Here is a 12,522-nt window from a genome sequence, read left to right as displayed (position 1 = left end):
CTCTATTAAAATCCATTCTACATCTGTTTGAAGATTGAAGTCAAAGACACTTTTCATACTCTGTACTTAATATTTTCGGAAATTTCTGACGCATGCGCAGTCACAAAAAAGGTCAGAAATGCACGGAAATGAAAAAGGTCACCTCACTAACCATCGCCAAAGTACACTACCCTAACCCTAACCCTAACCCTGACCTTGACCCTAACTCAAACCCTAACCCTAACTCAAACCCTGACCCTAACCCAAACCCTAACCCTGACCCTAACCCAAACCCTGACCCTGACTCTAATCCAAACCCTAACCCTGACCCTAATCCAAATCCTAACCCTGACCCTAACCTAAACCCTGACCCTAACCCAAACACTAACCCTTAACCAAACACCAAATGTGTTAAAATGTTGATTTGGAGGCCTTACTTTATCTCGGAACAGGTAAGTCTAGAAGGGTAACCGATTGGATTTTCGTATAAAGTTTTTACACGAACTTCTTAAAAAAAAGAGTTTTGGAGGAATGGGGGGGGGGGGGGTCAGGTTATTGTTTTTGGTACTTTTTATAAGCGATCTTACAATAGTTCAACATGATCCTATGTTTCGATCGGCTTGAACATAAAAAATCGGCCCCGTAACGGGTAGTACTTTTTGACAATTTAACCCGTGGCGAAGACCGCAAGTCTTTTTTTTGTAGTTTGGGAGTTGGAGTTAATTTCGGGGTTAGGCTTCACTCTCGCACAAACGTTTCTTCAGAGGTCGGAAAGTGCGGCCGTACACTTCAGTGATACCAATAAGTTTTCATCCTCTAGATCGCCTTTCCATCTGTTAGAAACAGTTAACTTCATGAACATATCTCTATTCAAATCCATTCTACATCTGTATGAAGATTGAAGTCAAAGGCACTTTTCATACTCTGTACTATTTATATTTTTGGAAATTTCTGACACATGCGCAGTCACAAAAAAGGGCAGATATGCGCAGAAGTGAAAAAGGTCACCTCACTAACCCTTGTCAAGGTACACTACCGTAACCTTAACCCTAACCCTAACCAATACCCTAACCAAAACTGTCCACAAGAGTCCAAATTGACACAGAAATTAACAATTATAGTTAACCGTACGACCCCCAACAATGAGCAAAGCCCATACCGCATAGTCAGCTATAAAAGGCCCCGAAATGACAATGTAAAATAATTGAAACATCTGTGTCATGGCTTAAATACAAAAATTGATCAATAACAATGAAATGACTTTTATTTTACATATATATAAATTTATTTTTATATATGATAAGGTAACAAAGATACGTGTTTAACATAATATTTCATCCTTTGGTTTGAACATTTGTTTATTATCATTGTAATCATCAGAGGGGATGGTGAAAGGACAAGGATGATATTTAAACAAAATGATGGGCTAATTAAATCATCAATGATCATTCATCTAAATGCAGGATATGTGCCCATGAGCCTTAGTTTATATTGGAAATAAATGTCAAATATGGAACCGTTTGTAAAAAAGGAAAGCTATTAGTATTAAACCTAGCATTATTTTGTTCCCTACTTGCTTCAAAATTAATTGAAACTTTTATAAAACAGTAGCATCTTCTTTTTTTAGTAATACTTCATTTGCTAGAACTCATGGCAATATAATTTGCTACAGTTCACGTGAAACTTGCCCTTCAGTTATAGGACTCCAAGTATTTGGGTTGATTTAATATACATATATAAGTAAGCAATGAATGTGGTTGCTAAATTTGATATATGTTTTTTTGTAAATTTTTGTCAATTATTTATTTGTTTTTGTTCTTATTGCGATTGTGACACGGCGATGACTGTTATACCCCTATTTTGACAGTTTTACCTATTATGTCTGTTTTATTTCCACATCGTTATCAATATAATGCGACTGTATTACAATTGAAAGGTTTAGCGCTATATACCGGGTGCAATCCACTATTTTCTACATTTTATAATGCCTGTACCGAGTCAGGAATATGACAGTTGTTGTCCATTGTTTTGATGTGTTTTATCATTTGATTTTGTCATTTGATTAGGAACTTTCCGTTTTGAGTTTTCCTCGGAGTTCAATAGTTTTGTTATTTTACGTTTTACTAAATAACTTACTAAGTCTTTAGTGTTTTATGTTGTTTCTTGTGTACTATTTTTGTGTCTGTTGTTTTTTTGTTTTTAAGCCATTGTGTTGTCCGTTTATTTTCGATTTATGAGTTTGACTATTCCTCCGGTATCTGTTACCCCTCTTTTCAATAGTTGGTAATTGATTTGTCTGTTTGTCGGTCATAAAGAGTAGTGCTCTTTTGAAATTTTGCTCATACTGTATTAATGTTATGAACCTGACATTATTTTATTATATTTGTCTTGATATTAAGTTCAAAATCGGGTCAAAATGGTAGGCTGTATTTAACGAGCGACTCCTCGATGAAAATTTCACCCACGTAATTTGTTTTTACCGAGGATATAGTTTGCCGGCCTCGATGGTCGAGAGACCCGTGGTAGCTGGCCCGCGTCTAACGCGCGACTTCTCGATGAAAATTTCACCCACGTAATTTTTTTTTAACGAGGGTATAGTTTGCCGGCCTCGATGGTCGAGAAAGTAAAGGCATCTTACTGTCTTTCTTTGTAGGTATAATACATAGGCACAGGAGGAAGATACGCCCTAAAAAATGGATGGTGGATGATTTTACGTCCGAAAATGAAGGAAGAAGAGAGTTCATCGTCATGCATTGAAGAAGGAATGTCCGCAGTATAAAAACGATAAAATGGACAAGGATATTGAAAAACCGACTGTGCAAAACCTATCTGGATAATCAATGTTGATGAAAAAAACCTTGTTGGATATTAAATTGCAAGTAATTTATACAGGGAAAAAACGAATTAAGGTATGTTTAAGAGCATGTATGTATCGTTCGTCAATGTATTGTATTATGTAGTAATGTATCTTTTGTAGATAAGTAGCAGTATATTTTGATGTGTCTGACTCTGAATTAATTGAAAACTAACAAGCTAGAATATTCACATATAGTTGATTTATTTAAACATAGATATCGAAATTTATTTTATCATCATCTGTTTTAAAGTTACACAAATTACCCTATTTTCCATTGTACAACACAAACAGAGCGAAATCGTAAAAAAACAGCAAACTTATACAAAAAAACTTTAACAAAACTGTTTTATTTACACTATGGTACAGCCGAAGAGTAAATTCTTCGCTCAACATTTTGGACTTATAACATTATTCCTCTCTTTCTTGTCCTCTGCCCTGTAAAAAAGATATGAAATATTACAAATCCATTACACTATAAAACATTGCATAACAATTTTCAATAATGTGGTCAATTGAATGAAATGTTAAACAGAGTTACAAATGAGGCAAAACTTCATTGATAGACATACAAATCTATATTTCAGTATACAACCTACATTTCAAGTGTTTGAATTTATCTTTTTTTTGTTTTACGAAAAATTATTACACGTGTAATACACAATAAATGATCCATATCATTTATCAATAATGTACTTAATTACATTAAATTTTAAAAAATTAAGAAATGTACGCAATTGTTTTCCATGACACATACAATCCTATATTTTAGCATAAAGCATACCTTTTCAAGTTTTTGAATTTATCTTTCAGCTGCTTTATTGAAAATTCGTCCTCAATCCAGATACTCAAGCGCTCACCAGTCATTTTTAAGTTCTGCATTACAAGATCGGCTGACGACCAGGTTGGATTGCAATTACTATTGTACTTTATTATGTATGTTGTTTGTTCATCTGTGAAATGTCCTGAAATTAAAGTGAAATGGGAATTAATATCATAAATGATAGCAACATTACGCAAATGAAATTAATATTGTTAGAAATCACAACCACGACATAAAGTACCTACGCCTTATTGTTAGCCTGGTTTGTATTTTCGTATTGGTTTTTGATCATGCCATGCTGATAATAAGGTGGAAAATTTCATCTGCTTTCAAAATTAATCTGTTTGAGTACGTACTGATTTACTAACAATAATTGGCAATTATTGGATATAATTATTTGATCAATGAGTAGATGTAGTATTGTCAACGTCTGTGTACTGTTGAAGTATAGGTGATGACGCGTGTAAATAACAAATCTCAAATAATACACAGTTCAGTGATGCTCCTGACATATTAGGTTACTGGTTATAGATAGTTTTTGTATTGGTATCGGATTCGACCTAGAACATGTTCATTTTTTTCCAATGATAACTATGTAAACAACTTGAGGGCATTATTTCTATTGATAATAAATAAAGATGATTTCTTTGAATAGTCTTTTATAAGTCATACCCGCTATCAAATTGAAACTCATTCTTTTATTGGTATAGATGGCTATTGGCACATGCTTTTGTATTATGTAACAAACATACCTTTAGATTTGATCTTTGACTTCGATGAACTTGGTTTAGATGGTGTTTGGCTCGGGGTAAACATTTTCGCTTTTAGACTCATAGTGCCTGACAAAAAAATATGTTAGTTCATTTACTGATTGTTTCTTACCTTACGCAAACATCTGCTGACGATTATAATCCTTGTACGATCTTCCATTCATATTTGATCGTATTTACAAACGCATTTGTTTCCTTGTTAATTTTGGTCTTTTTAAAAAAAAATAATTAAGGAACAAATACATAACATCTGGTTATATCAATACCAACAATCCTATACATTTTTTCTTTTTTTTTGTGTTGAAATGGTACTGTATGGCAATTACAAGGCATTGTTGAACACTACACTTGATTTTAAATGTCTTAAAAACATATTTTGCCACAAATGCATGTGTCATCTTGTTTAATGAAATGTTTTGTAATTATTATGTCATCATTACCTTAATTTCCCAATAATATTTTTATACATTCTATACTAAAATTGATTATAAGTCGTTAACGGTGAAACTGTAAGATAACAAACCTTCCTTTACGAATTCTTTCTTGTCTGTTTGACAGAAGTTATGTTTGGTCAGCGGAATCACAAAACAAAAGATTTTTCGATATTTTTTGGTTTAAACATTCTAAGATAAATTAGTAGTTTAGATAATTTGACCAATATACTCTAGTTTGTTTTACATACCAGTTGCTTTGGGTGTGTCGGACTGTTCCTTTGTTTTTAATTTCTGTAATTTGTGTGACTCTGTGAATACAAATTAGCAGTTAATTATCGGGAATTGTCATTTACAAATGCAATGACCAATTATCAGTTTTATCAAATTTATTGAAGTTCTAGTAAAAAGTAAAATCACAAAATACTGAACACAAAGCAAAATTCAAACCCGAAAATCCCTAATCAAGTTGCAAAACCAAAAGCTCTAACACATCGAATGAATGGATTTAGGATGTCTTAAATCAATTACTAATGTTATGCAGTACGATTTGTCCAGACGATTGCACTTAATCATGTGATTATGCACGTTTTGGTTTTACATTCTGACCATAGAATCGTAAATGTATTGTTTCAAAAATTATTAGCTTTTTCTATTATACTTACTTTGCAGTTCATCAAACACCTGTGTCAAGCTTTTTCCGAAAAAAGCACAAATAGAAAATGTTTGTTTTTTCAATGTTGCTATCTATACATTAAATGCAATTCAAAACACAATTCGCATACCTAAATAGTAAACTTAAATATATATTCTTACTTTTTGGCTTGCCTTTGGCCGGAAGTATTGGCTCTGGTGAACTGTTTTCTCTCGGAGAAATGGTATGCTTTGAAGGAGGTGTCCAATACATTGGTTCCATAAATAACATTTCCATCTCTGTTGAAGGTAAAGTAGACTAGGTAATAAAATATAAAACTCGAAGATACATGTTAAAAGTATGCAAGAAAATACATTTGATATACACACATTTCTCCCAAAATTGATCTCCAAACATACTGTCTTTAAAAAAGAGAATGTTGACCAACTCATGAATTCGATTCACTCGTGTATGTAACAACGTATTTTATTTGACCAAAAGAAATCTAATAACTGAAACATTTACTAAATTTCATAATCGGTTATTATCACATTTATTCTGATATCAATTGTTAGCGTTTTATGGGTTGTGTTCTTCACCTATATATAAGGAAGGTTTTACAAAACCCATAAAAAGAGGTTGTACTTAATTGTCATAGATTGAAGACATATCCCTAACTCTAAGCACAACCCTCACCATAATCTTTCATTAATTGCGAACTTAAGCTTTCGTGTCAGTAACTGCTAGTAGTCTGCTCAATGTCCTCTTTTACCTATTCTGAAATCCATCTCGAACATTTTTTTAATAGTTTTTTCAGTGCGTATTTCTATTTGCCTTGGCTAGATGTTCAGAGAGGGATGATATCTCACAGTACACGTTGACCAAGCCGCATATTTACGCCTGTTCCAAGTTAGGAGCCTTATATTTCTGCTAGTTTTGCTAGTTTTTTTTTTAATTTGTTTATCAATATGTTTCAGAGTCAGATGTGGAGCCCATCTTTATTCAACTAGATTACATTTCACATTTTTGTTTAATAGCCAGGTCAAGCTCATTCCAGTGCTGTATTTTCTCGCTTGGGGGGGGGGGGGAGTCTAATAGATATCCTTGGGCTGTTTTCTGCTCCTTGGTTTGATTGTTGACTCTTTGACGAATACGCCGTTTCCATTCTCAATTTGCCTGGAAATAACGATATAGTTTAGCAGAGGAAGGTAGATCTATATAATATTATAAGTTTTACCTGCTCCATCTGTCTGTTTCTGTTCTATTTCTATGTCTACATCATCGATCTCAATTGTATCATCCTTAGCTTCCTCTTCATGAATATCACTATGATCAGTGCTGTCTTGTTCAGAATCATTCTCCTCACTTTGTTCGTGTTCAATGTTTCCTTGGTAATGCATGATGTATTGACTATCTTTATCCTCATCTGATGTCGTGTCAGCCCTCTGTGTGTTTTTTTGCCCGCTGCTCTCAGTTTTAATATTTGCTGTTCAAAAAGATCTGCAATATTATCAAACACGAAAACAGCTTCGATATTAACTACATAAGCAATTAACTAGCTATAATAGTAATTTCTATAACAGCAGTGAACTTCTGAGCAATAGCCTGTTGAGTTGTGGATTCTCTATATAACTTTATATCTACATTTTTATCAAAGGTCTATTTCCTTGAGAAACGTTAAGAAATGAATGTAGCGATACAAAAAGATATTTACCGTTTATAAGATCTGTAATCATTGCTCTCAATTCCATGTTCCCTTTCGTTACCTCTGCTTTCAATTCTTCCACCTTCAAGCTGTGAAACAATGCTTTCAATTCCATGTTTTCTTTTCTTATTTCCGCTTTCAATTCATCTGTCTGAAAGTAATAAGACTATGTTTTATTCTGTTATTTCATCTGATTTCGAATTGAATGATATGAATCTGATACAAGAAGTAATGTGCATTTTATAATTAAAATAAACCTGGAAATAAAGTTGCCTATATTAAAAGATTCATTTGAGTTTTTCAGAAAACCTTCAGAAGGACGGACAGACCCAAGTGTTAAGCAATACAAATTACAATCTAGTACAGAAAGTAACCGAAATGTGCACATTTACTGAATTAAATTTCTGTTCATTTAACGGTCAGATATTTATATGAAACACGCGAAAATCGATTATTTTGTAATGTTCTCAGTATATATTCTTTTTATTTCTCAATTCAGTTTATCCGCCTGTAAATGGTCCAGTTGTTTATATTGTGTCATTTTATCTTATATTCTATATTATGATTGAATTATAGTTTTGCCTTTGCGTCCGCAATATATAATTAGTACAAAATTGAAAACAACATGTTTAATAATTTCTTGCGTCCGGCGCTCGTTTCTGGATTTCCCTTCACCAGGAACGCTCAAAACCAAACATTTGAAATCCGAAGATAGATAAGTAACGGAAATCGTTGAAGAGCTATATGTCAAAAATACCTAAAATAAATAGCCAAATTTAGCTAAAGCCAACTTTGCCTGCGGGAGTTTTTACCTTAGTTTCATATTAATTTTAGACTACATAACAATTCTTAATATTTGTATAGAGTAATTCCTTGTTTTACTCACCATTAGTGTCATCTGTATTTTCATCCAATTATCCATTTCTGAAATCAAACAAGAAATATAAATGTAAATAATAATGTCATAGATACGGTAAGTTGACAATGAAATATTTTATACATGTCAAAGTTTAAATGCAACTGTAAAATTTGCAGTCGTGCTGATTATTGATAAAGAAAACAGATGAATACAATTCCACTAAAACTAATAGGCAGACAAACAGACAGATATAATATAAGCAGATCATCTAATTTTGCATTTTATAAAATACATGTGTTGTAAAACAAATCCAATGAATAAATTATTTTTGTATATTTAAGGTAGCACAATACAAAGATTTTTCATTTCCAATCAGACATCTTTAAACTGATGTAATTCCACTCATCTCTCTTTAAATTTTATAAATGAGGTACCAAAAGAAAGAAGAAGGATTAGTCTTTAAAAATTGTGATAATGTCGTTATGACATAATTATTACATAATTAATTGTTGTGTAATTAGTTGCCTTATTGTGATGTCCATATTTGAATGAATTTAGCTTCTTTGTTATTTATAGCATCCCAAAATATTTTATAGATTCTTGCACAACACAGTTTGACCTCCAAAACAGTGTCAAAAAAATAAATTTTTGGGATGCTATGAAAAACAAAGACGCTAAATTCATTCAAATGTGGACATCACAATAAAGCAATTAATAATTATGTTATAATGAAATTATCACAATTTGAAAGATTAATCTTTCTTCTTTCTTTTTGTACCTCATTTATAAAATATAAAGAAGGATGAAATGAATTACATCAGTTTAAAGTTGTCTGATTGGGACTGAAAAAATCTTTGTTTTGTGCTACCTTAACTACCTTTTTTTGAAAGTATACGTTCCTTTTATTTGATATAGGGTGTCACACATGTCAATTCTTTTTGCTTTGTTTTGATTCATTATGTTTTGTGTTTCCAGAGGAAATACAATTTTCAATAAAACATTAATTATTTAAGCATTCAATGACAATCATGACATTTATGTATACAACTGGGTTTTAGTTGGTTGATACCCAGTGTATGTTTCACCACATTACTGTTATCAAATGAATATCGTTCATTTGGAGACGCCACCGGGGTTTAGGCAAAAAAGATATGCCTTTTGTACCCTATCTGCCGTGGTATTTGCCAAAAAATACTCTTTTTTATATAGATTAGACCGTTGGTTTTCCCGTTTGAATTGTTTTACACTAGTAATTTTAAGTCCCTTTATAGCTTGTTGCTTTGGTGTGGGCCACGGCTCCGTGTTGAAGGCCGTACATTTATGCATAAAATACCCCTCCTTAACATGATACATCTGTTTAATACATTATAACATACACAAGCGTTAGCCTTTCAAAAAGGCTATTAGACTCTTAGCTGATGAAAATGGAAAGTGATCTCGCTTTGTAGATTCAGTAATTCATTTACTAGAATAGCCACGTGCATCAATCAGCAAATTTTACCACACACGTGAGGTCACAAGCTATGAATTGTTATCGTTTAATGGTTGTTGTTTACTCCAGAAGATTCGACAATTTATAGATAAAGATTACCTGTGTAAAATCTAATTGCTAAAAAAGAGAGGACAAATCCGATACTCTACGGGATTGAAGGACATTTACTTGGTTTGGATTGTCCTAACCAATCAAAAAACTTTGATTATTCACGTCTCGTAATATCTTCGAATCAGGAAGCAAGAAAAATTCACGCACTATCTGTCCATCGTTCAATTCTTAATCTCGACTCCTAGGAGTCAAGAATAATAGTGTACAAAATGTATAAATAACACTGAAAACGTTTTTTAAGCATTTTTGTGTTTCCCAAAATAATTAAAATAATAATTCAAATAATTCATCATTTAGGTATTAAAAAAAACCCAATGTTAACCATACCAGTAGTGGAAAATGAAAGACCATTTTTTGTTACCACCATTTATTAAGTTCAAAGTACTCGAAAAGAAAACAAATATCATCCAGTTTATACAACTCATCATTTAAAACTGATTATCAGGCCACTACAAAAATATCATAAATGCCGTTGTATGAAGTAAAAACACAAAAATACAGAACTCCGAGGAAAATTCAAAAAGGAAAGTCCAAAACAAAAATATTGTATAATATTCTGACAGAATTAAAAATATTAGATATTTTACAATGAGAAAACATGTTTTGAAATTGTCAACTAAATATTCTTCACTTTTATGTGTAGCAAAGCAATCTGATGTATAAAATGGACTGAAATATCAGGCCAGTACAAACATATTAATGAAAAAAAGAAATATTGTCACTTTTTATCATTATCGACATAAATATTGCTAACCTTAGACTTATACACTTCTTGATTTTTGTAAAACTATCTACCATTGGCCACAAAAAGAACATAATTTAACTAAGCAATTCAAAATTTGGTGACTATGTGGAACGCATCTATCCAATCGAACTAGAGATAAAGGATACTACAGATACAGTTAAGTCGGCTTCATATCTTGACTTACATCTAGAAATTGACAATGAGGGTCGGTTGAAAACAAAACTTTACGACAAAAGAGATGATTTCAGCTTTCCAATTGTGAATTTTCCATTTCTAAGTAGCAACATTTCAGCAGCACCTGCATACAGGGTATATATCTCCCAATTGATACGATATTCCCGTGCTTGCATTTCCTATCATGATTGTCTTGATAGAGGTTTGCTGCTCACAAGGAAGCTATTAAACCAAGAGTTCCAAATGGTGAAGTTGAAATCATCCCTTCGTAAATTTTACGGACGCCATTACGAGTTGGTTGACCGTTATGGAATAACCGTTTCACAAATGATATCGGATATGTTCCTTACGTCGTAACTACAATCCCCTTCCCTTTCATGAATATGACCTACCGAATTAGACTATTTACCGGATTTGTAATCACTTAAGCAACACGACGGGTGCCACATGTGGAGCAGGATCTGCTTACCCTTCCGGAGCACCTGAGATCAGCCCTAGTTTTTGGTGGGGTTCGTGTTGTTTATTCTTTAGTTTTCTATGTTGTGTCGTGTGTACTATTATTTTTCTGTTTGTCTTTTTTATTTTTAGCCATGGCGTTGTCAGTTTGTTTTAGATTAATGAGTTTGACTGTCCCTTTGGTATCTTTCATCCCTCTTTTAAATATTGTGCAGTTTTGTCAATTTTTATCACCTTTTTTTTAGAATATATGAATGAATGTCTATGAAAAATCTCATACAAGTTCATAGTACAGTTACTCTTAGTTCACATGTGAAAAAATGAGTATGTAAAATTTTAGTATTTTCTTATTTAAAATCGTTATTTAAGCGCAATCAATTTCTTTTAAGCAGAACCTTGGTGTTTAAAAAAAAAACATGAATTCAGATTTTTCCTTTCTTACCTGTTCAATAAAATGATAAAATTATACTAGAAGTAAATATTAACTAACCTGATCGTGTATAAGACTTCGTGTCGATTGTTTAATCCTCTTCGTGCAATAGTTTTAAACGCTAGACCTTCCTTCTTCCGTTTGTGACGTTTTACATTCTCCCTTCCTGATTTTCTGAAGGTATAAGGAAGATGTCAAAAGTCAAGAGGAAGGAGGATGATGTTTGGTAACTAGGAGAAGGACGGATGAGGAAGGATGCAAGCATGACATAACATATGGAAAGAAGAATGAGGAAGGTGTGTGGTCGGAAGAAGAGAGAGAAAGACATTCCGTAATAAGAGAAAGGTCAGCAATTACAATAGGAAGGAAGAATGAGGAAGGTGTGTGGTCCCGAGGGGAAGGTAAAAGACGTACCGTAATAAGAGGAAGGTCAGCAGTTACAATAGGACGGAAGAATGAGGAAGGTGTGTGGTCGAAAAGGGAAGGAGAAAGACGTACCGTAATAAAAGGAAGGTCGGCAAATACAATAGGAAGGAAGAATGAGGAAGGTGTATGGTCGCAAAGGGAAGGAGAAAGACGTACCATAATAAGAGGAAGGTCGGCGGTTACAATAGGAAGGGAGAATGAGGAAGGTGTGTGGTCCCAAAATAATTAAAATTATAATTCAAATAATTCATCATTTAAGTATTAAAAAAAACCAATGTTAATCATACCAGTAGTGGAAAATGAAAGACCATTTTGTTTTATTTACCACCATTTATTAAGTTCAAAGTACTCGAACAGAAAACAAATATCATCCATGAATACAACTCATTATTTAAAACTGATAGTTGCAGTGTTTTTATTCTACAAACTGAGGTATATAATGGACGAAAATATCAGGCCAGTAGAAAAATATTATAAATGCCGTTGTATAATGTTCTAACAGAATAAAAAATATTAGATATTCTATAATAAGAAAACATGTTTTGAAATTGTCAACTAAAATTCGTCACTTTAATGTGCAGCAAAGCAATCTGATTATTAAAATGGACAAAAATATCAGGCCAATACAAATAT

The 12,522-nt window shown here is 32.7% G+C and overlaps 1 protein-coding gene across 1 annotated transcript; it reads right to left on the bottom strand.

The window, feature by feature from the left end:
• Nucleotides 1-3,031: 3,031 nt before the first annotated feature.
• Nucleotides 3,032-11,648, bottom strand: LOC143074244 (uncharacterized). The gene is made up of 9 exons (XM_076249792.1): nt 11,524-11,648; nt 8,083-8,120; nt 7,206-7,347; nt 6,729-6,977; nt 5,674-5,790; nt 5,109-5,168; nt 4,409-4,495; nt 3,618-3,798; nt 3,032-3,271 (listed from the first exon to the last, which is right to left on the bottom strand). The coding sequence occupies exons 2-9, from the start codon at nt 8,116-8,118 to the stop codon at nt 3,223-3,225; spliced, it is 921 nt and encodes a 306-aa protein (XP_076105907.1). The 5' UTR covers nt 8,119-8,120; nt 11,524-11,648; the 3' UTR covers nt 3,032-3,222.
• Nucleotides 11,649-12,522: the final 874 nt, after the last annotated feature.

Source organism: Mytilus galloprovincialis, chromosome 5, assembly GCF_965363235.1.
Source record: "Mytilus galloprovincialis chromosome 5, xbMytGall1.hap1.1, whole genome shotgun sequence".
In the NCBI taxonomy this organism is placed as follows: Eukaryota; Metazoa; Mollusca; class Bivalvia; order Mytilida; family Mytilidae; genus Mytilus; species Mytilus galloprovincialis.
Note: the sequence above shows the minus strand (reverse complement) of the source record. Positions and strands in the feature narration are given on the sequence as shown.